Below are 25,843 nucleotides of genomic sequence, written 5' to 3' on the forward strand. Positions count from 1 at the left end.
CCCCTACATATGGGATACCAGCATACTCAGGACAAACTGGGCAACTATTGGGGTCTAATTTCTCCTGTTACCCTTGTAAAAATAAAAAAATTGCCTGCTAAAACATAATTTTTGAGGAATTAAAATTTTTTTTTTATTTTCACAACTCTGCGTTATAAACTTCTGTGAAGCACTTGGGGGTTCAAAGTGCTCACCACACATTTAGATAAGTTTCTTGGGGAGTCTTGTTTCCAAAATGGGGTCACTGGTGGGGGTTTCTACTGTTTAGGCACATCAGGGGCTCTGCAAACGCAACGTGATGCCCGCAGACCATTCCATCAAAGTCTGCATTTCAAAACGTCACTACTTCCCTTCTGAGCCCCGACGTGTGCCCAAACAGTGGTTTACCCCCACATATTTGGTATCAGCGTACTCAAGACAAACTGGTCAACAAATATTGGGGTCCAATTTCTCCTGTTATCCTTGTGAAAATAAAAAATTGAGTGCTAAAACATCATTTTTGAGGAAAGAAAAATGATTTTTTATTTTCACGGCTCTGCGTTGTAAACTTCTGTGAAGCACTTGGGGGTTCAAAGTGCTCACCACATATCTAGATAAGTTCCTTGGGGGGTCTGATTTCCAAAATGGGGTCACTTGTGAGGGGTTTCTACTGTTTAGGCACATCAGGGGCTCTGCGAACGCAACGTCACGCCCGCAGACCATTCCATCAGTCTGCATTTCAAAACGTCACTACTTCCCTTCTGAGCCCGACGCAGGGCCGGCTCCAGGTTTTTGAGGGCCCCGGGTGAAAGAGTCTGTGAGCCCCCCTCTTTAACACATACCACGATTCATGATGCACAGATACAGCAGAGAAACATAGTGTATAACACAGCCATGTAGTATATAGCACAGCCCACGTAGTATATAACACAGCCAAGTAGTAAATGGCACAGCCACGTAGCATATAGCACAGCCACATAGTATATTGCCCAGCCACGTAGTATATAGCAAAGACACGTAGTATATTGCCCAGCCACGTAGTATATTGCCCAGCCACGTAATATGTTGCCCAGCCACATAGTATATAGCAAAGCCACATAGTATATAGCACAGACACGTAGTATATAGCACAGACATGTAGTATATTGCCCAGCCACGTAATGTATTACACAGCCACATAGTATATTGCACAGCCACGCAATATATTGCCCAGCCACGTAGTATATTGCACAGCCACGTAGTATAGGCAGCCCACTTACGTAGTATATAACACAGGCAGCCCACATAGTATATAACACAGGCAGCCCAGGCACGTAGTATATAACACAGGCAGCCCACGTACGTAGTATATAACACAGGCAGCCATGTGGCATATAACACAGCCACATAGTATATAAAACAGGCAGCCCACGTAGTATATAACACAAGATCCCATAATAATCTCAATGGGGCCAAGAAGAGATCCCACAAATAAAGTGTAAAATCATTTTTATTGTAGGTAAATATAAAAAAGAACAATTGATCAATCCAAAAAATACCGTACTAAGGGACGCCACAGAACAAGGTGAGTGTAGGTATATATACGTACAGCAACCATCTGCATATAGCACATGCTAGAGGATGACAAAATATTCCTAAGTCAAAAACATGCTGACACTATATCAACTCAATACACTAAGAAGCTAGGCAGCATATGTTGATCAATACCCAAGACCCTTACACATAGGGTCCCTAACACAATACTTAACCTCCCCAAATCATATATAGATGCCACGGCAATGGGCCAGTATAAAGGGCATAACAGCCTCAATAGATACGGGGGGATAAGATGGATAACAACCGGGTATATATTACCTGCCGCAGAGCTTCACCAGGGCATCCCTTCACCCCGACGCGCGTATCGCCGCCAGCTTCTTCCGGGGGCAGCCCACGTAGTATATAACACAGGCAGCCCAGCTCACCCACCACCACTCCATCACCGTCGTCCCTGACCGTTGTGGACACAGGATCTGCGCACATGCACTGACGAATGCTGCTCGTCTTCTGCTGCTCGCTGCGCTGGAACTGGATGGTGGACCAGGGTCCCGGACCGTGTTGTGACGCGATCTGTGTGTCAGCGCTGCTCTTCTTAGGATGACGAGCTCCTCACTCTTACCCGGAAGTGACGAGCGCCGGCTCGGAAGTGACTCTTCTATCCCATGGAAAGTCATTGGTGAGTATTTCTGCTGCAGTGAGTCCCAGTCAGTGAGTCTCGCCTGCTGCTGCCGGGAATCATAAATCCGCTCCAGCTTCGAGTCCTGGCTGGAGTCACACACAGCACACTAGCACAGGGAGGGAGGGTCGGACTTGGGAATGATGTAGTCCAGCTTCGGGGGCCCCCCAGAAGCGCATGATGCGCTGCGCATCAGTGTCGGCAATGCTGGCATAATAAGTGTCTTACCGTTATGGGCCCCCTAATCTCGCCAGGACCCCAGCACTTGCCCAGGTGCGCCGGGTGCTGACGCCGCCCCTGCCCCGACGTGTGCCCAAACAATGGTTTACCCCCACATATGGGATACCAGCATACTCAGGACAAACTGGGCAACAACTATTGGGGTCCAATTTCTCCTGTTACCCTTGTGAAAATAAAAAATTGCTTGCTGAAACATCATTTTTGAGGAAAGAAAAATGATTTTTTATTTTCACGGCTCTGCATTATAAACTTATGTGAAGCACTTGGGGTAGTCACCGCACATCTAGATTAGTTACATGGGAGGTCTAGTTTCTAAAATGGTGTCACATGTGGGGGACCTCCAATGCTTAGGCACACAGGGGCTCTCCAAATGCGACATGGTGTCCGCTAACGATTGGAGCTAATTTTCCGTTCAAAAAGTCAAATGGCGCTCTTTCCCTTCTGAGCCCTGCTGTGTGCCCAAACAGTGGTTTACCCCCACATGTGAGGTATCGGTGTACTCAGGAGAAATTGCCCAATAAATTTTAGGATCCATTTTATCCTGTTGCCCATGTGGAAATGAACAAATTGAGGCTAAAATAAAGCTAAAATAAAAAATTTTGTGAAAAAAAAGTACTTTTTCATTTTTACGGATCAATTTGTGAAGCACCTGGGGGTTCAAAGTGCTCACTATGCATCTAGATAAGCTCCTTTGGGGGTCTAGTTTCCAAAATGGGGTCACTTGTGGGGAGCTCCAATGTTTAGGCACACAGGGGCTCTCCAAACGCTACATGGTGTCCGCTAAAGATTGGAGCCAATTTTTCATTGAAAAAGTCAAATGATGCTCCTTCCCTTACGAACACTATCGTGCGCCCAAACAGTGGTTCTTCCCCACATATGGGGTATCGGCGTACTCAGGACAAATTGTACAACAACTTTTGGGGTCCAGTTTCTCTTTTAACCCTTGGGAAAATAAAAAAAATTGTTGCTAAAAGATCATTTTTGTGACTAAAAAGTTAAATGTTCATTTTTTTCCTTCAATGTTGCTTCTGCTGCTGTGAAGCACCTGAAGGGTTAATAAACTTCTTGAATGCAGTTTTGAGCACCTTGGGGTGCAGTTTTTAGAATGGTGTCACTTTTGGGTATTTTCAGCCATATAGACTCCTCAAACTGACTTCAAATGTGAGGTGGTCCCTAAAAAAATGGCTTTGTAAATTTCGTTGTAAAAATGAGAAATCGCTGGTCAAATTTTAACCCTTATAACTTCCTAGTAAAAAAAATTTGTTTCCAAAATTGTGCTGATGTATAGTAGACATGTGGGTTATGTTATTTATTAACTATTTTGTGTCTCACAACGCTCTCGTTTAACAGAATACAAATTCAAAATTTGAAAATTCGAAAATAATAATAATAATAATTTTTATTTATATAGCGCCAACATATTCCGCAGCACTTTACAATTAAGCGGGGACATGTACAGACAATAAATTCAGTAAAAGTTAAGACAATTTAAAAATTTAGACAGTGACATTAGGGGTGAGGTCCCTGCTCGCAAGCTTACAATCTACAAGGAAATGGGGGAGACACAATAGGTGAAAAGTGCTCGTTATTTCAGGTCTGGCAATAATATTAAATAGGGATTTTCATATAAAGCTGCATGATCCGGTCATCAGCCAGTGTGTTTAAGTGCAATAGTCAAGTATCAAGCGCAGTTATCATGTGCATGGAGGCTGTGGAGACAGATGAATAGTAGGGGGCAGATTCAGAGTAATATTTGGAAGGAGGGAACAGGACAAAGTTAGTTTACTGAGTAGTTTATGTGGTAGGCTTGTTTGAAGAGATGGGTTTTTAAAGTGCGCTTGAATAGGTCGGAGCTAGGTATCAGTCTGATCGTCTGGGGAAGTGCATTCCAGAGAGCTGGCGCAGCACGAGAGAAGTCTTGGAGACGGAGGTGCGAGGTTCGGATTACGGGGGATGTTTGTCTTAGGTCATTTGCAGAACGGAGGGCACGTGTAGGGCGATAGACCGAGATGAGAGAGGAGATATAAGGCGGTGCAGAACTGTGGAGAGCTTTGTGGGTGAGAGAGATGAGTTTATACTGGACCCTGTAGCGAATGGGTAGCCAGTGTAATGACTGGCACAAGATGGAGGCATCGGTGAAGTGGCTGGACAGAAATATGACCCTGGCTGCCGCATTCAAGATGGATTGGAAAGGAGAAAGTTTGGAAAGAGGGAGACCGATCAGAAGAGAGTTGCAGTAGTCCAGATGAGAATGAATAAGAGCGACAGTAAGAGTCTTAGCAGTTTCAAAGGTGAGAATAGGTCGGATTCTGGAGATGTTTTTAAGATGCAGGTGACAGGAGCGAGTGAGTGATCGGATATAGGGAGTAAAGGAAAGTTCGGTGTCAAATATGACCCCAAGACAGCGGGCATGCTGCTTGGGAGTTATGGTTGAACCCTCCAGGGTAATTTCGATGTTGGGTAGAGTGAGGTTAGTAGAAGGTAGAAACACAAGTAGTTCAGTTTTGGAGAGATTTAGTTTCAGATAGAGGGAGGACATGATGTTAGAGACAGCAGACAGACAATCCTTGGTATTTTGAATTAGAGTGGGGGTGATGTCAGGGGAAGAAGTGTATAATTGGGTGTCGTCAGCATAGAGATGGTACTGGAACCCAAATCTGCTGATTGTTTGTCCAATAGGGGCAGTGTATAGAGAGAAAAGGAGGGGGCCCAGGACTGAGCCCTGCGGAACCCCGATAGTAAGGCGGCGAGGAGAGGAAGAGGAGCCGGCAAAAGATACACTGAAGGAGCGGTCAGAGAGGTAGGAGGAGAACCAGGAGAGGACTGTGTCCTTGAGGCCTATGGAGCGGAGCATAGTGAGAAGGAGCTGGTGATCCACAGTATCAAATGCGGCAGATAGATCCAGGAGACTCAGCAGAGAGCAATGACCTTTGGATTTAGCTGTTATTAGATCATTAGAGACTTTTAGTGAGGGCAGTTTCAGTGGAGTGTAAAGAGCAGAAACCAGATTGTAAGGGGTCAAGAAGAGAGTTATCCGAGAGATAGCGGATTAGACGGGAGTGGACCAAGCGTTCCAGGAGTTTAGAGATGAAGGAAAGGTTAGAGACAGGTCTGTAGTTAGCAGTGCAGTTCTGGTCCAGGGATGGCTTTTTAAGTAAAGGGGTAATGATGGCATGTTTAAATGAGGAGGGAAAGATACCTGAAGAAAGAGAGAGATTAAATATTTTAGTCAGGTGAGTGGTGACCACTGGCGAGAGAGACTGCAGGAGATGTGAAGGAATGGGGTCACTGTTGCAGGTTGTAGGCCGAGCAGAAGTGAGGAACTTGGAAACTTCTTCTGAAACAGGCTCAAAGATGTCTAATTAGCTTGAAGTGCGACAGGGAAGGGGATCCAGGCACTGAGGAGATTGGGCTGAGATATCCTGATGGATGTGGTTGATTTTTTTCTAGGAAATAAGTGGCCAGGTCCTCACCACTGAGGTTGGTGATGGGGGCATGTACTTTAGGTTTCAGGAGGGAGTTTAAGGTTTCAAAAAGCCGTTTTGGGTTGTTGGATAGTGAGGTGATGAGGGTGGTGAAGTAGGATTGTTTGGCCAGAGAAAGGGCAGAGTTATAGGTTTTGAGCATGAACTTATAGTGGATGAAGTCTTCTGCTACGAGAGATTTTCTCCACTGCCGCTCTGCACACCTTGAGCAACGCTGAAGGAAGCGTGTTTGCATAGTGTGCCAGGGCTGCCATTGTCTGTGTCGGGTCTTTCTGCGTGTAGAAGGTGCTGCTTCATCCAGGGCATTCTTCAGTGTAATATTGAAGTGTGCCAATGCTAAGTCTGGACAGGAGAGGGAGGAGATGGGGGCTAAAGATGTTGTCCATAAGCTGCTGGGTATTAATGGTACGTCTATTCCGATAAGTGTGGTAAGTGGGGGTGTCCTGGGTGAGGAGACAATTCTTGACAGAGAAGGAAAGAAGGTTGTGGTCCGAGAGCAGGAGAAGGGAGTTAGTAAAGTTGTGCAGCGATCCGGGACGGGAGAAAACCAGGTCCAGAGAATTCCGGTCCTCATGCGTAGGAGAATAAGTAAACTGTGAGAGATTGAATGACGAAGTTAGAGAGAGAAGATGAGAGGCGATCATTGATGGGGATGTTAAAGTCTCCCATGATGAGGGTGGGGATGTCACAGGATACAAAGTGAGTAAGCCAGGTGGCAAAGTGGTCTAGAAACAGGTGGGAGGAGCCTGGAGGGCGATAAACAACCGCCACCCGCAAGGAGAAGGGCTTAAAGAGTCTGACGGCATGGACTTCAAAGGAAGGAAATGTGAGTGAGGGAAGCGGGGGGGATGACCTGGAAAGCACATTGTGCTGAAAGGAGTAAACCAACACCTCCACCCTGTCTGTTCTCAGGTCTGGTGGTTTGTGAAAATTTCAGCCCACCAAACGAGAGAGCGGCAGCGGCGGTGGTATCTGAATGCTGGATCCAGGTTTCTGTAATAGCCAGAAGGTTAAGGGAATTAGAGAGGAAAAGATCGTGAATGTAAGTTAGTTTGTTGCACACAGAACGTGCATTCCAGAGAGCACAGAGGAAAGCACTAGAAGAAGGCATGCACTGAATGTTAATAAGATTAGCAAGGTTTCTATATGTAGCTGGAGGAGAGTAATGTATGCTGGTGGAGGGAGGTCCGGGGTTTGGGGAGATGTCACCTGCAACTAGTAGAAGGAGAAAAAACAGAAAGAGCAGGTGGTGGGATGATTTGTATGACCGTTTTGGGTGCTGCATGGTGGTAGTGGCTGGTTTGGAGTGGGTAAGAAATGTCAGTAGAGCCTCAGAGTTATACATGGGAGAGGGAAGATGGGAGGGGTGGATTTAGAGAGAGTGCCCAGAATGTGTTAAAGGGCGGGCGAGTTGTGAGAAAGCAGAAGTAAAAACAAATAAGAAGCAGATTGATATGATCAATGCATAATGTAGTATGACTGACCAAGAAGCATGATTGTTTGAAAAATGTATGCACCTTACCTGTCTTCTGCCCTGTCCAACTGCCACTGTATAACTGCCATGCACTTTATACCATTGCACTTAATATCTGTTGCACACGCAAACCCGCACGCGTCCTATCCCAGCCAGACTAAATATATATGAAATGAAATGACTGCTGGTTCAAGGAACCAAGTGGCCACAATCAGTAATTAACCAATTAGCATAAGGCCCTAGCAGGCGTTACTATGCAGGGTAACCAACCAATGCTGAACAAGGCCATAAAACAGTGGGAAAGAGGGGAAAAAAAAAAAGCTTTGAACACTTTAAATCAGAAACCAACAACAGAGGGGAAAAAAAAAACACAACACAGGAGTGATGGATTGAAATACCCTGAGCAAAGCTTGCTAGATATGAATCTGTTCACACTTGCAGTCAGCACACAAATGGATGATGGATTGAAATACCCTGAGCAAAGCTCGCTAGATATGAATCTGTTCACACTTGCAGTCAGCACACAAATGGATGATGGATTGAAATACCTGTGTGAGGAAGAGAAGAGAGGAACATCAGCTTCAATGCCACTGTATAACTGCCATGCACTTTATACCGTTGCACTTAATATCTGTTGCACACGCGAACTCGCACGCGTCCTATCCCAGCCAGACTAAATATATATGAAATGAAATGACTGCAAAAATTATCGACCTAAATTTACCACTAACGTGAAGTCCAATATGTCACGAAAAAACTATCTCAGAACTGCTAGGATCAGTTGAAGCGTTCCTGAGTTATTACCTCATAAAGGGACACTGGTCAGAATTGCAAAAAAACGCCAGGTCATTAAGGTCAAAATAGGCTGGGTCATGAAGGGGTTAATGCGATCACTGCATTATTATTATTATTATCATCGCATTAAAGGGCATGACGTACTATCCCGTCGACGGTCAGATTGGCCCAGGTCACCTTGACGTGATAGTACATCTAAGGTTAGAGAGGGGTTAAAAGGTAGAGGTTTACATTTTGGCCCTCACAACTTGTTTGTAGAGAGCCTTTTGGAATTTATATTATGTCACAACTTTTTCATATTCAATGGCAGGTACTACCACCAGCTCAGGGGCACTGCGATGGGGAGCCCATGTGCTCCCACATACGCTAACTTGCTCCTGCGTTGGTGGGAGGATACAATCATTTTTAGGGATGAGGATGTCGTCTGATGTTCCCGGATATTGTTCTGGGGTAGATACATAGACAACATCCTCGTCCTATGGGCAGCAGATAAAGAGTTCTTTGAGAAATTCATAAAGCAACTTAACTCTAAGGACATTGGCCTGTTCCTTACCTTAGAGGTGGGAGGGAATCAGATCACTTTTTTGGACATCATTATATCAGTTGAACAAGATGGCTCACTCAGAACCTCCGTTTTTCGTAAGTCAACTTCAACCAACAGCCTTTCTGAGGTTGGAGAGTCACCATCCTAAATCAGGGTATCCCCAGGGGACAGTTCCTGAGGGTCAGGAGGAGCTGTTCCAACTGGGGCGATTTTGAGTCTCAATCAAAGGATCTTAGGAGACGGTTTAAAAATAGGGGGTATTCAAAGGATATCATTGAATCGGCACATACACATGGAAAGGGAGTAAATAGGCTGTTTCTGCTCACCCCGAGAAAAAAAGAGGAATCTGACCCTATGGCACGGAATGTGAATCAATAACATCGGGGTGACAATAGTCAGATCTCTTTTCTAGTAATTGAAAAAATTGAACCCGCAGTGAGACAAGTGGACTGGGATTGTAAAATAATTCAGCGAGAAACTCGCTGGATTTTTTGGTTGGAATCTTTTAGCCCTCAAGAGCTTAATGAACATTTGAGCTTCTCTAGCTTTATTTCACAATATGGTCACAGACAGGTCCAGACAATGCTTTATAAATATAGGTTCAGTTTGAGCCATAGAGAAATTAATACAATTATTATTATTGCTAGATATAATTTTGGTTTAAATGGTTGTCTTTATTTTACACGTTTTCTTTAATTGTCCTGGTATCTTAGATACCTTTGTGTTATGATTTGGTAATTCAGTACCACAATGGACATAGAAGTCAGAGCACATACAGTGACCTGACTATAACCCAAAAACATAGAACGAGCTCTGAGACGTGGGAACTCTGCTGACCGCAATCCCTAATCCTCTCCAACCACACTAGAGGTAGCTGTGGATTGCGCCTAACGCTCCCTATGCAACTCTGCACAGCCTGAGAAACTAGCTAGCCTGAAGATAGAAAATAAGCCTACCTTGCCTCAGAGAAATACCCCAAAGGAAAAGGCAGCCCCCACATATAATGACTGTGAGTTAAGATGAAAAGACAAACGTAGAGATGAAATAGATTTAGCAAAGTGAGGCCCGACTTTCTAAACAGAGCGAGGATAGGAAAGGTAACTTTGCGGTCAACACAAAACCCTACAAACAACCACGCAAAGGGGGCAAAAAGACCCTCCGTACCGAACTAACGGCACGGAGGTACACCCTCTGCGCCCCAGAGCTTCCAGCAAGCAAGAAAAAACAAATAAGCAAGCTGGACAGAAAAAAGCAGCAAACAAAATAACAAAAGCGGAACTTAGCTATGCAGAGCAGCAGGCCACAGGAACGATCCAGGAGGAAACAGGTCCAATACTAGAACATTGACTGGAGGCCAGGGTCAAAGCACTAGGTGGAGTTAAATAGAGCAGCACCTAACGACTTCACCACATCACCTGAGGAAGGAAACTCAGAAGCCGCAGTACCACTCTCCTCCACCAACGGAACTCATAGAGAGAATCAGCCGAAGTACCACTTGTGACCCCAGGAGGGAGCTCTGCCACAGAATTCACAACACCTTTGTATTAACAATGAGAGTAGGTTTCTGCCCGTATATTATTGGTGCTCCATGGGAGTAATTCAGTACCTATATACTGTAATTTACCTGGGTAAAACACCTTTCCCCCGTTGAAGTTTCTGGTATCTATCTAGGTTATGCGCTATCTGCGCCTCATGTCATTCAACGGATTTGATATATGTTCTTGTGTCCGATATGTAGTAGAGACAGGACCTTGAAGGGGCAGGGTTTGTAGTCATTTGACCGCAGTGGAGCGCACTTTGCGTTCCATGCACCTGTCCAGCATGCCTAGCGGTGGAATTGAAGACATTACCCAGTTGGGGCGATGTCAGGAATCACATGACTGCGGTGGAGCGCAGTCTGCGGCCCATGTATTTACCCAGCATTCCTGGCGACGGAAGTGAGGTTAATACCTAAGGATGGCGCCGACTATATAAAAACTGGCACTGGTACCAGGACTCTGCTGGCCACAGCATTGACAATGGCTAAGGGAATATTGAAGCCCACAACTCTAAGTCCCCTGATGAACCCTTACATCTTAAGGGCGAAACGCGTTGGGAAATAGAGGGAGCTGAACAGTGGCTGATAAGTATCATGACTATGTGGAAACTTTCCCTGAAACTATTTGGCTGTATACCCAAATGTTGGTCTGTGCAATCAGGAGTGAAATGAGACCACTGATTTACTTATGAGATCTCTGAATTTTTTTGTTCAATTTGTCAGTACCCTGCTGTCATGCATTTAATGTTGATTTACATGGCACATGCATGATTACTTCAACCTAATGGGCATTGTGCAATAGAGATATTGAATGCGGCATCTGTCACTGCTTGATCAGGAATCTATTATTCATAAATATGTCACTTGACAAATAATGTGCATGCTATAAGACTATCTAATCTCTATAGGTACTGTACAGTAGGAATAGTGATTTGAGTCTATTACCTAAACTGCATTTTAAAATACTGCTATTAGTGCTACATATTTTGGCCCTATCATTAGGTACAGGGCAATTTTTTGGCTAAAGATCTCTGAATTTTGGCCTAATGTGTCAGTACCCTGCTGTTTTTTTTTTTCATGCATTTAATGTTGATTCACATGATTACTTCAACTTGATGGGCATTGTGCAATAGAGATATTTAATGCAGCATCTATCACTGCTTGATTAGGCATCTATTACTAGTGGACATGTCATTTGACAAAGAATGTGCACGCTATAAGACTATCTAAACGGGTATTCTGCAATAAGATTAGTGATTTGAGTGTATTATCGAAGCTGTAGTTTAAAATACTGCTATTAGAACTACAGATTTTGGCCCTATCATTAGGTACAGGGCAACTTTTCTGCTACCCATTTTTTGGTTACAGTATTTCTCCTCATACTACGAGATAATTTTCACATTGGGTTTCGCTGTCTTTTTGTATATGTGTGTTTTTTGTGTATAATTTAGTGTAAGGTTTTTTTTAGGGTGCATTAGGGCCTTTAGGGCTGCCGACGTTGAGCTTGGGCGCCATTACATCAACAAATTAAGGTGCCAACCTCTGCTGGTAGGAAGGGTGAATCTAGGGCCAGTCCAGGGAGAGACTAGCCCTAGTTAAGGTATTATTTCCCTCCAACCAAAATTTTGTACATTTTTTTTTTTTTTTTTTTTTACACTCTTCGGATAACTAATGTTATTTGATACACCTTTTAAATATTTCAATTAAAGGTTATTTTTTAGAGGTCTATGGTTTTCTGGTGTTTAATAAGCGTAAGACCCTACTATTTCATATGAAGGTTTTTGTGGCAAAACTAAGAGCCTTTATGCTCTTATTACTCAGCAGTAGTTTTCATCTTGGACCTCTGCCATGCAGGCCATTTCTGCCCTGTCTCTTTTTCATGGTGGAGTCATGAACACTCACCTTAACTGAGGCAAGAGAGGCCTGCAGTTCTTTGTGGGGTCTTTTGTGACCTCTTGGATGAGTCGTCGCTCTGCTCTTGGGGTAATTTTGGTTGGCTGGTCACTCCTGGGAAGGTTCACCCCTGTTCCATCTTTTTGCCATTTGTGGATAATGGATCTGTGGTTCCCTGGAGTCCCAAATCTTTAGAAATAGCTTTATATCCTTTTCTGAACTGATAGATCTCAATTGCATTGTTTCTCATTTGTTTCAAAATTCTTTGAATCATGGCATAATGTCTATCTTTTGAGGAACTTTTGGTCTTCTTAACTTTGTCAGGTAGGTCCTATTTAATTGTTTTCTTGATTGAGAACAGGTGTAGCAGTTTTAAGTGGGGGGCAATCACTTTTTCGCACAGTCCCCTGTAGGCTTGGATTTCTTTTTCCCTTAACCCCTTTCTGACCTCGGATGGCATAGTACATCCGAGGTCAGATTCCCTGCTTTGATGTGGACTCCGGCGGTGAGCGAACATCAAAGCCGCAACATGTCAGCTGTTTTAAACAGCTGACATGTGCGCGCAATAGCGGTGAGTGGAATCGCGATCCACCCGCCGCTAACAAACGCTGACAGCGGCATTTAACTACCACTTCTGGCCGCGCGGCCGGAAATGCGCTCATCGCCGACCCCGTCACATGATCGGGGGTCAGCCATGCATCAGGATAGTAACCATAGAGGTCCTTGAGACCTCTATGGTTACTGATGGCTTGCTGTGAGCGCCACCCTATGGTCGGCGCTCATAGCAAGCCTGTAATTAACCCCTTTCTGACATGGGACGTACTATCCCGTCGAGGTGGGGTGGGCCCCCATGACCACGGACGGGATAGTACGTCCAGCGCGATCGGCGGCGCTCACGGGGGGAGCGCTGCCGATCGCGGCCGGGTGTCAGCTGTTTATCGCAGCTGACATCCGGCACTATGTGCCAGGAGTGGTCACGGACCACCCCCGGCACATTAACCCCTGGCACACCGCGATCAAAGATGATCGCGATGTGCCGGCGGTGCAGGGAAGCTTCCCGCAGGGAGGGGGCTCCCTGCGGGCTTCCCTGAGCCCCCCGCAGCAACGCGATGTGATCGCGTTGCTGCGAGGGTCTCACCTCCCTCCCTGCTTCCTCCAGCCCCGGATCCAAGATGGCCGCGGATCCGGGTCCTGCAGGGAGGGAGGTGGCTTCACAGAGCCTGCTTAGAGCAGGCACTGTGAAGGCTGCAGCGCTGCATGTCAGATCAGTGACCTGACAGAGTGCTGTGCACACTGTCAGGTCACTGATCTGTGATGTCCCCCCCTCGGACAATGTAAAAAAGTAAAAAAAAAAATTTCAAAATGTGTAAAAAAAAAAAAAAAAAAAAAAAAAATATATATATATATATATATATATATATATATATATATATATATATATATATATATATATATATATATATATATATATATATTCCTAAATAATGAAAAAAAAAAAATTATTCCCCTAAATACATTTCTTTATCTAAATTAAAAAAAAAAACAATAAAAGTACACATATTTAGTATCGCCGCGTCCGTAACGGCCCAACCTATAAAACTGGCCCACTAGTTAACCCCTTCAGTAAACACCGTAAGAAAAAAAAAAAAAAACGAGGCTAAAAACAACGCTTTATTATCATACCGCCGAACAAAAAGTGGAATAACACGCGATCAAAACGACAGATGTAAATAACCATGATACCACTGAAAGCGTCATCTTGTCCCGCAAAAAACAAGCCGCCATACAGCATCATCAGCAAAAAAAAAAAAGTTATAGTCCTGAGACTAAAGCGATGCAAAAATAATTATTTTTTCTATAAAATAGTTTTTATCGTATAAAAGCGCCAAAACATAAAAAAATGATATAAATGAGGTGTCGCTGTAATCGTACTGACCCGAAGAATAAAACTGCTTTATCAATTTTACCAAACGCGGAACGGTGTAAACGCCTCCCCCAAAAGAAATTCATGAATAGCTGGTTTTTGGTCATTCTGCCTTGCAAAAATCGGAATAAAAAGCGATCAAAAAATGTAACGTGCCCGAAAATGTTACCAATAAAAACGTCAACTCGTCCCGCAAAAAACAAGACCTCACATGACTCTGTGGACTCAAATATGGAAAAATTATAGCTCTCAAAATGTGGTAACGCAAAAAATATTTTTTGCAATGAAAAGCGTCTTTCAGTGTGTGACGGCTGCCAATCATAAAAATCCGCTAAAAAACCCGCTCTAAAAGTAAATCAAACCCCCCTTCATCACCCCCTTAGTTAAGGAAAAATTAAAAAAATGTATTTATTTCCATTTTTCCATTAGGGCTAGGGTTAGGGCTAGGGCTAGGGTTAGGGCTAGGGCTAGGGTTAGGGCTAGGGTTAGGGCTAGGGTTAGGGCTAGGGTTAGGGCTAGGGTTAGGGCTAGGGTTAGGGCTAGGGTTAAGGCTACAGTTAGGGTTGGGGCTAAAGTTAGGGTTAGGGCTATGGTTAGGGTTAGGGCTACAGTTTGGGTTGGGGCTAAAGTTTGGGTTGGGGCTAGGGTTAAGGCTACAGTTAGGGTTGGGGCTAAAGTTACGGTTAGGGTTTAGATTACATTTACAGTTGGGAATAGGGTTGGGATTAGGGTTAGGTGTATGTCAGGGTTAGAGGTGTGGTTATGGTTACTGTTGGGATTAGGGTTAGGAGTGTGTTTGGATTAGGGCTTCAGTTATAATTGGGGGGTTTCCACTGTTTAAGCACATCAGGGGCTCTCCAAACGCGACATGGCGTCCGATCTCAATTCCAGCCAATTCTGCGTTGAAAAAGTAAAACAGTGGTCCTTCCCTTCCGAGCTCTCCCGTGTGCCCAAACAGGGGTTTACCCCAACATATGGGGTATCAGCGTACTCAGGACAAATAGGACAACAACTTTTGGGGGTCTAATTTCTCCTGTTACCCTTGGGAAAATACAAAACTGGGGGCTAAAAAATAATTTTTGTGGGAAAAAAAAGATTTTTTATTTTCACGGCTCTGCGTTATAAACTGTAGTGAAACACTTGGGGGTTCAAAGTTCTCACAACACATCTAGATGAGTTCCATGGGGGTCTAGTTTCCAATATGGGGTCACTTGTGGGGGATTTCTACTGTTTAGGTACATTAGGGGCTCTGCAAACGCAATGTGACGCCTGCAGACCATTCCATCTAAGTCTGCATTCCAAATGGCACTCCTTCCCTTCCGAGCCCTCCCATGCGCCCAAACGGTGGTTCCCCCCAACATATGGGGTATCAGCGTACTCAGGACAAATTGGACAACAACTTTTGGGGTCCAATTTCTCCTGTTACCCTCGGGAAAATACAAAACTGGGGGCTAAAAAATAATTTTGGGGGGAAAGATTTTTTTTTTCAATTTTCACGGCTCTGCGTTACAAACTGTAGTGAAACACTTGGGGGTTCAAAGCTCTCACAACACATCTAGATGAGTTCCTTAGGGGGTCTACTTTCCAAAATGGTGTCACTTGTGGGGGGTTTCTACTGTTTAGGTACATTAGGGGCTCTGCAAACGCAATGTGACACCTGCAGACCAATCCATCTAAGTCTGCATTCAAATGGCACTCCTTCCCTTCCGAACCCTCCCATGCGCCCAAACAGTGGTTCCCCCCACATATGGTGTATCATCGCACTCAGGACAAATTGGGCAACAAATTTTGGGGTCCACTTTCTCCTGTTACCCTCGGGAAAATACAAAACTGGGGGCTAAAAAAATAATTTTTGTGGGAAAAATTTTTTGTTTTATTTTTACGGCTCTGCATTATAAACTTCTGTGAAGCACTTGGTGGGTCAAAGCGCTCAAAACACATCTAGATAAGTTCCTTAGGGGGTCTACTTTCCAAAATGGTGTCACTTGTGGGGGGTTTCAATGTTTAGGCACATCAGTGACTCTCCAAACGCAACATGGCGTCCCATCTCAATTCCTGTCAATTTTGCATTGAAAAGTCAAACGGCGCTCCTTCTCTTCCGAGCTCTCCCATCCGCCCAAACAGTGGTTTACCCCCACATATGGGGTATCAGCTTACTCAGGACAAATTGTACAACAACATTTGGGGTCTAATTTCTTCTCTTACCCTTGGGAAAATAAAAAATTGGGGGCGGAAAGTTAATTTTTGTGAAAAAATATGATTTTTTATTTTTACGGTTCTACATTATAAACTTCTGTGAAGCACTTGGTGGGTCAAAGTGCTCACCACACCTCTAGATAAGTTCCTTAAGGGGTCTACTTTCCAAAATGGTGTCACTTGTGGGGGGTTTCAATGTTTAGGCACATCAGTGGCTCTCCAAATGAAACATGGCGTCCCATCTCAATTCCAGTCAATTTTGCATTAAAAAGTCAAATGGCGCTCCTTCGCTTCCGAGCTCTGCCATGCGCCCAAACAGTGGTTTACCCCCACATGTGGGGTATTGTCGTGCTCAGGACAAATTGTACAACAATGTTTGGGGTCTATTTTCTCCTGTTACCCTTGGTAAAATTAAACAAATTGGAGCTCAATTAAATTTTTTGTGAAAAAAGTTAAATGTTCATTTTTATTTAAACATTCAAAAAATTCCTGTGAAGCACCAGAAGGGTTAATAAACTTCTTGAATATGGTTTTGAGCACCTTGAGGGGTGTAGGTTTTAGAATGGTGTCACACTTGGTTATTTTCTATCATATAGACCCCTCAAAATGACTTCAAATGAGATGTGGTCCCTAAAATAAAATGGTGTTGTAGAAATGAGAAATTGCTGGTCAACTTTTAACCCTTATAACTCCCTAACAAAAAAAAATTTTGGTTCCAAAATTGTGCTATTGTAAAGTAGACATGTGGGAAATGTTACTTATTAAGTATTTTGTGTGACATATCTCTGATTTAATTGCATAAAAATTCAAAGTTGGAAAATTGCAAAATTTTCATAATTTTCGCCAAATTTCCGTTTTTTTCACAAATAAACGCAGGTACTATCAAATAATTTTTACCATTGTCATGAAGTACAATATGTCACGAGAAAACAATGTCAGAATCACTGGGATCCGTTGAAGCGTTCCAGAGTTATAACCTCACAAAGGGACAGTGGTCAGAATTGTAAAAATTGACCCGGTCATTAACGTGCAAACCACCCTTGGGGGTAAAGGGGTTAAGCTACATAGGAGCAATCTGATTATCTCTGCTATGTAGCAGAGTGGATCAGGCTATGCCAGCTTCTAGCCTCCCATGGAGGCTATTGAAGCATGGCAAAAGTAAAAAAAAAAAAAAAGTTTAAAAAAATATGAAATCAATAAAAAAAATATAAAAGTTTAAATCACCCCCCTTTCACCCCATTCAATATAAAGCAATAAAAATAAAATCAAATATATACATATTTGGTATCGCCACCTTGAGAATCGCCCGATCTATCAATAAATAAAGGATTAACCTGATCGCTAAACAGTGTAGCGAGAAAAAAATTTGAAACGCCAAAATTATGTTTTTTTGGTCGCCACGACATTGCATTAAAATGCAATAACGGGCGATCAAAAGAGTGTATCTGCACCAAAATGGTATCCCTAAAAACGTCAGCTCGGCACACAAAAAGTAAGCCCTCAACCGACCCCAGATCATGAAAAATGGAGATGCTACGGGTATCAGAAAATGGTGCAATTTGTTTATTTTTTTTTAGCAAAGTTTGGAATTTATTTTCACCAATTAGATAAACAGTAACCTAGATATGTTTGGTGTCTATGAACTCATAATGATCTGGAGAATCATATTTGCAGGTCAGTTTTAGCATTTAATGAAGCTAGCAAAAAAGCCAAACAAAAAACACGCATGGGATTGCACTTTTTTGCAATTTCACCGCACTTGGAATTTTTTTTTCCATTTTCTAGTACACGACATGGTTAAACAAATGATGTAGTTCAAAAGTACAACTCGTCCCGCAAAAAATAAGCCCTCACATGGCCATATTGACGGAAAAATAAAAAAGTTATGGCTCTGTGAAGGAGGGGAGCGAAAAGCGAAAAACGGAAAATCCCAAGGTCTTGAAGGGGTTAATAATAAAGACCTTCATTTAAAAACTGAATTTTGTGTTTACTTGTGTTATCTTTGTCTAATGTTTAAATTTGTATGGTTATCTGAAACATTTAAGTGTGACAAACATTAAAAAGAACAGGAAATCAGAAAGGGGGCAAACACTTTTTCACAAAACTGTAAATTAAATTACCATAAGGACATCATTTGTGGCTTTGGTCAACTATATTATTGACAGTACACATTATGCATGCATTTTATGACATTTTTGTTGTTCCATCATCTGTTGATGCATGCTAATTCCAATTTGCAACTATACGACTTTAGCAGTGTGCTTCAATTAAACTCATCACATCTACATGTGAATTTACATATGGCTTACAAATCTGTCACAAAATATGCAACAGTAATTCCACAGCAAAAAAATGCAAATGGAATTAATGCTGCTGATTTTTTGCCAAATTTATTGTGGATTTGAGGTGCAATACATACCCAACCGTTCAAAAGTTTAGGGTCACCCAGACAAATTTCACCCCATGCATCCAGCAACCCCTCCCACAAGTTGGTTTGGCTTGATGGGCACTTTTTGCGTACCATACGGTCAAGCTGCTCCCACAACAGCTCAATGGGTTAGAGATCTGGTGACTGCACTGGCCACTCAATTACAGATAAAATACCAGCTGCCTGCTTCTTGCCTAAATAGTTCTTGCATAATTTGGATGTGTGCTTTGGGTCATTATCCTGTTATAAGATGAAATTGGCTCCAATAAGAGCTATTGGCGTTGCAAAATGGAGTGATAGCCTTCCTTATTCAATATCCCTTTTACCTTGTACAAATCTCCCACTTTACCAGCACCAAAGCAACCCCAGACCATCACATTACCTCCACCATGCTTGACAGATGGCGTCAGGCACTCTTCCAGCATCTTTTCAGTTGTTCTGCGTCTCACAAATGTTCTTCTGTGTGATCCAAACACCTCAAACTTGGATTCGTCTGTCCATAACACTTTTTTCCAATCTTCCTCTGTCCAATGTCTGTATTTTGCCCATATTAATCTTTTCCTTTTATTAGCCAGTCTCAGATATGGCTTTTTCTTTGCCACTCTGCCCTGAAGGCCAGCATCCCGAAGTCACCTCTTTACTGTAAAAGTTGACACTGGATTTTGCGTGTACTATTTAATGAAGCTGCCAGTTGAGGACCTGTGAGGCGTCGATTTCTCAAACTACAGACTCTAATGTACTTGTCTTGTTGCTCAGTTGTGCAGCGGGGCATCCCACTTCTCTTTCTACTCTGGTTAGAGCCTGTTTGTGCTCTCCTCTGAAGGAAGTAGTACACACTGTTCTAGGAAATCTTCAGTTTCTTGGCAATTTCTCGCATGGAATATCCTTCATTTCTTAGAACAAGAATAGACTGTCGAGTTTCACATGAAAGTTCTTTTTTTTTCTTGCCATTTTGAGAGTTTAATGGAACCAACAAATGTAATGCTCCAGATTCTCAACTAGCCCAAAGGAAGGTCAGGTTTATAGGTTCTCTAATCGGCTAAACTGTTTTCAGCTGTGCTAACATTACTTGCACAAGGGTTTTCAAGGGTATTCTAACCATCCATTAGCCTTCTTACACAGTTAGCAAACACAAAGTACCATAAGAACACTGGAGTGATGGTTGTTGGAAATGGGCCTCTATACACCGTTTGCAGCTAAAATAGTCATTTATCACATTAACAATGTATAGAGTGTATTTCTGAACCATTTAATTTTAGCTTCATTGGAAACAACTGTTTTTCTTTAAAAAATAAGGACATTTCTAGGTGACCCCAAACTTTTGAATGGTAGTGTAGTTTACATTTTTGTGCAAAACAAAAATACTCCATGTGTGAACCCATATAACTGGGTGCAAAATGGGAATTGCTATGTGCTAGATGTTTATTCATACAAATATAATGAAAATAATACTTTGAGTTCCAGCATTGTCTTTTCTAGCAACTTTTTGGGCTGTACTATAATAATCTTTTTAATAAACTATTTCAAAAATATATTTAGGAAGGAAAATGAGTTTTTAAATGAGCAACTGAAAGCTAAAGACAAAGAATGTAGCACCCAGCATGAAGATAAGGTATGTAAACTTTCAACTCCCTTGTGTTAACCAATACAAGTGCCCATATACAAAAATCTTTATAATACAGATCAAATAGAATAAAAATGTTGTTTCCTCTTAGCATTGATTTTAAAATCTGAATATTATTTTAAATGTATTTTTTATTTATGTATTGCTTCTGTACTAGAAAAAACATTTTGAAAATGAATTTTCCAAAAAAGAAAAGCAGCAAAAAACATTGGAAAACAAGGTAAGATTGTTACCTGAATTCTATTCACAAATTTGAAAATTGTGTAAAAAAAGAAATCATACACTGCTTGTAACTTGTGTAATTTGCCAACGTTAACTTTTAGACTGAAAGATATGTATTGTGAAAGTTATAAAGCACAGTAGGCAGAATAGTTTAGTTTTACCTTGAACGATATTTTCTATTTATTTTTATGATGACCCCTCAGAACAATTCCAAGGATGTTTTCTAGTATTTCAGAGAGGCAGTCTTGTTTTACACTCTCTTAGGGCTCTTTCACACGTCAGTGTTTCGTAAGTGTGGTGATAGTTTTCACACTTCCCGCAGACACTTACACATATCATGTGTCCGTGTCCAAAACACGCTGACATGTTCGTTTTTTAACAACACCATGGGCTGCAAAACGTCCCACACAGGTGCATGGATGGCATCTTTTATCAGGTACATTTAGACAGGATGTCACCTCTGACCCTTATAAGGGTCAGTGGTGATGTTACAGATGGGATTAAAAACAGAAAGAACAAATTGATAAAAAAGATATCTAACTTACCTATCATTAAAATTAAATACCTCCAAATAACGGTATGTCCATTATTATAGCTCTCTGTGGTGGTTATATAGACATATTAAATACAACCATAAAAAGATTAAAAAAAATATAAACAAAAATAATCTACCTCAAACAATTATCAAGAAAAAGATTTGAATAAATCTTACATTGTATTTTCAATACTTTCATTTAACTGTTCAGGTACTAAAGTGGAATCTTTAAAAATCCAAAAGGATTCTCTATTGACCTCTGGAATTAATCAGGACCATTTATTAAAAAATGCTTAGATCTGCTATGATTGAATACCCCATTCCAAATATTGTGCTTGTGTTTATTAATTCCATTCTGAGTGGGTGTGATTGTTCTGCTGACATATTGGAGGTTGCAGCTGCTTTCCAATAGCTAAAAATGACAGGAAGAAAAAACCTATTACCAGAATTCAGTCTCCACTTTTATGAATGTTCCTCTATGCTCAGAGAATTGACACTGATCTTATGGGAACCCGGGTGCTCATCAGGAAAAGAGTCCCTACATTCTTTTAGTATTCCAATAGATAAATGACATAATATGTGTTGCAATTTAAAACTTGGATAACAATACAATTCTCCTTTGTAGCAACTGATCCAAACTCCTTGTAGCCATGTTTTTAGCATATGGCAACATTGACATTTGGATCCATCACACTAGAAAATTTCACTCAAATTAGGAAAAAGGGACAGTTTACTCTATTGCCCTGGGACTTGATGGACTTAATCTGGTTTGGTGCAATATAATTCTTCAAATGTATGTTAAATTTGAATATGTTAGGTTTGTCTGGTAAGTTATCTTAAAAAATATGATCACCATTTTTTATAGGCCAATGCTTATTTAGGATCTTAACCCCTTCCTGACCCATGACGCCACGTAGGCGTCATGAAAGTCGGTGCCAATCCGACCCATGACGCCTATGTGGCGTCATGGAAAGATCGCGTCCCTGCAGATCCGGTGAAAGGGTTAACTCCCATTTCACCCGATCTGCAGGGACAGTGGGAGTGGTAGTTTAGCCCAGGGGGGTGGCTTCACCCCCCCCCCCCGTGGCTACGATCGCTCTGATTGGCAGTTTCACTTTCAACAGCCAATCAGAACGATTTGTAATATTTCACCTATTAAAACTGGTGAAATATCACAATCCAGCCATGGCCGATGCTGCAATATCATCGGCCATGGCTGGAAACACTAATGTGCCCCCACCCCACCCCACCGATCGCCCCCCCAGCCCTCCGATCTGTCCGGTACACTGCTCCGGCTCCCCTCCGTCCTGTGCTCCGCTCCCCCCGTGCTCTTGTCCGCTCCCCCCGTGCTCCAATCACCCTCCCCGTGCTCCAATCACCCCCCCCTGCACTCCGTTCCACCCCCCCGTGCTCCGTTCCACCCCTCCCGCGCTCCGATCCACCCCCCATGCTCCGATTCCCCCCACCCGTGCTCTCCCCCACCCCATCATACTTACCGATCCTGCCGGGGTCCGTCCGTCTTCTCCCTGGGCGCCGCCATCTTCCAAAATGGCGGGCGCATGCGCCCGCCGAATCTGCCGGCCGGCAGATTTGTTCCAAAGTGCATTTTGATCACTGAGATAGATGATATCTCAGTGATCAAAATAAAAAAATAATAAATGACCCCCCCCTTTGTCACCCCCATAGGTAGGGACAATAAAAAAAAGAATTTTTTTTTTCCACTAATGTTAGAATAGGGGTAGGGTTAGGGTTAGGGCTAGGGTTAGGGTTATGGTTTCGGTACGTGCACACGTTTTCTGGTCCTCTGCGGATTTTTCCGCTGCGGATTTGATAAATCCGCAGTGCTAAAACGCTGCGGATTTATGGCGGATTTACCGCGTTTTATCTGCGCATTTCACTGCGGTTTTACAACTGCGATTTTCTATTTGAGCAGTTGTAAAACCGCTGCGGAATCCGCACAAAGAAGTGACATGCTGCGGAATGTAAACCACTGCGTTTCCGTGCAGTTTTTCCGCAGCATGTGTACAGCGATTTTTGTTTCCCATAGGTTTACATTGAACTGTAAACTCATGGGAAACTGCTGCGGATCCGCAGCGTTTTCCGCAGCGTGTGCACATACCTTTTAGAATTAGGCTATGTGCACACGGTGCGGATTGGCCGCTGCGGATTCGCAGCAGTGTTCCATCAGGTTTACAGTACCATGTAGACCTATGGAAAACCAAATCCGCTGTGCCCATGGCGCGGAAACGCTGCGTTGTATTTTCCGCAGCATGTCAATTCTTTGTGCGGATTCCGCAGCGTTTTACACCTGTTCCTCAATAGGAATCCGCAGGTGAAATCCGCACAAAAAACACTGGAAATCCACGGAAAATCCGCAGGTAAAACGCAGTGCCTTTTACCCGCGGATTTTTCAAAAATGATGCTGAAAAATCTCTCACGAATCCGCAACGTGGGCACATAGCCTTAGGGTTAGGGTTGGAATTAGGGTTGTGGTTAGGGTTAGGGGTGTGTTGGGGTTAGGGTTGTGGTTAGGGGTGTGTTGCGGTTAGGGTTGTGATTAGGGTTATGGCTACAGTTAGGATTAGAGTTAGGGGTGTGTTGGGGTTAGTGTTGGAGGTAGAATTGAGGGGTTGCCACTGTTTAGGCACATCAGGGGTCTCCAAACGCAACATGGCGCCACCATTGATTCCAGCCAATCTCGTATTCAAAAAGTCAAATGGTGCTCCCTCAATTCCGAGCCCCGATGTGTGCCCAAACAGCATACTCAGGATAAACTGCGCAACAATTACTGGGGTCCAATTTCTCCTGTTACCCTTGTGAATCTAAAAAAATGCTTGCTAAAACATCATTTTGAGGAAAGAAAAATGATTTATTATTTTCACGGCTCTGCATTGTAAACGTCTGTGAAGCACTTGGGGGTTCAAAGTGCTCACCACACATCTAGATAAGTTCCTTGGGGGGTCTAGTTTCTAAAATGGGGTCACTTGTAAGGGGTTTCTACTGTTTAGGCACACCAGGGGCTCTGCAAACGCAACGTGACGCCCGCAGACCATTCCATCAAAGTCTGCATTTCAAAAGTCACTACTTCCCTTCTGAGCCCCGACGTGTGCCCAAACAGTGGTTTACCTCCACACATGGGGTATCAGCGTACTCGGGAGAAACTGGACAACAACTTTTGGGGTCCAATTTCTCCTGTAACCCTTGGGAAAATAAAAAATTCTGGGCTAAATAAATATTTTTGAGGAAAGAAAACGTATTTATTATTTTCACGGCTCTGCATTATAAACTTCTGTGAAGCACTTGGGGGTTCAAAGTGCTCACCACACATCTAGATAAGTTCCTTTCGGGGTCTAGTTTCCAAAATGGGGTCACTTGTGGGGGGTTTCTACTGTTAAGCCACATCAGGGGCTCTGCAAACGCAACGTGACGCCCACAGAGCATTCCATCAAAGTCTGCATTTCAAAACATCACTACTTCACTTCCGAGCCCCGGCATGTGCCCAAACAGTGGTTTACCCCCACATATGGGGTATCAGCGTACTCAGGAGAAACTGGACAACAACTTTTGGGGTCAAATTTCTCCTGATACCCTTGGGAAAATAAAAAATTGCAGGCTAAAATATCATTTTTGAGAAAATATATTTTTTTTTTTTTTCATGGCTCTGCGTTATAAACTTCTGTGAAGCACCTGGGGGTTTAAAGTGCTCAATATGCATCTAGATAAGTTCCTTGGGGGGTCTAGTTTCCAAAATGGGGTCACTTGTGGGGGAGCTCCAAAGTTTAGGCACACAGGGGCTCTCCAAACGCGACATGGTGTCCGCTAACAATTGGAGCTAATTTTCCGTTCAAAAAGTCAAATGGCGCGCCTTCCCTTCCGAGCCCTGCCGAGTGCCCAAACAGTGGTTTACCCCCACATATGAAGTATCGGCATACTCGGGAGAAAATGCCCAACAAATTTTAGGATCCATTTTATCCTGTTGCCCATGTGAAAATGAAAAAATTGAGGCTAAAAGAATTTTTTGTGTGGAAAAAAAAGTACTTTTTCATTTTTACAGATCAATTTGTGAAGCACCTGGGGGTTCAAAGTGCTCACTATGCATCTAGATAAGTTCCTTGGGGCGTTTAGTTTCCAAAATGGGGTCACTTGTGGGGGAGCTCCAATTTTTAGGCACACGGGGGCTCTCCAAACGTGACATGGTGTCCGCTAAAGAGTGCAGCCAATTTTTCATTCAAAAAGTCAAATGGCGCTCCTTCCCTTCCAAGCCCTGCCGTGCACCCAAACAGTGGTTTACCCCCACATATGAGGTATCAGCGTACTCAGGACAAATTGGACAACAGCTTTCGTGGTTCAGTTTCTCCTTTTACCATTGGGAAAATAAAAAAATTGTTGCTAAAAGATAATTTTTGTGACTAAAAAGTTAAATGTTCATTTTTTTCCTTCCATGTTGCTTCTGCTGCTGTGAAGCAGCTGAAGGGTTAATAAACTTCTTGAATGTGGTTTTGAGTACCTTGAGGGGTGCAGTTTTTAGAATGGTGTCACTTTTGGGTATTTTCAGCCATATAGACCCCTCAAACTGACTTCAAATGTGAGGTGGTCCCTAAAAAAAATGGTTTTGTAAATTTCGTTGTAAAAATGAGAAATCGCTGGTCAAATTTTAACCCTTATAACTTCCTAGCAAAAAAAAAATTTGTTTCCAAAATTGTGCTGATGTAAAGTATACATGTGGGAAATGTTATTTATTAACTATTTTGTGTC

General features: G+C 42.9%; 1 protein-coding gene across 2 annotated transcripts in view; it reads left to right on the plus strand.

The window, feature by feature from the left end:
- LOC138672003 (synaptonemal complex protein 1-like) overlaps positions 1-25,843 on the plus strand; it is a 133,096-nt gene that overhangs the window by 44,925 nt on the left and 62,328 nt on the right. For both annotated transcript variants that reach the window (XM_069760090.1, XM_069760091.1), the window contains exons 2-3: positions 20,247-20,319; positions 20,489-20,551. In XM_069760090.1, coding sequence (XP_069616191.1) covers positions 20,247-20,319; positions 20,489-20,551 — 136 coding nt within the window. The remainder of the gene's footprint in view (positions 1-20,246; positions 20,320-20,488; positions 20,552-25,843) is intronic.

The sequence above is a fragment of the Ranitomeya imitator genome, chromosome 3, assembly GCF_032444005.1.
Source record: "Ranitomeya imitator isolate aRanImi1 chromosome 3, aRanImi1.pri, whole genome shotgun sequence".
In the NCBI taxonomy this organism is placed as follows: domain Eukaryota; kingdom Metazoa; phylum Chordata; class Amphibia; order Anura; family Dendrobatidae; genus Ranitomeya; species Ranitomeya imitator.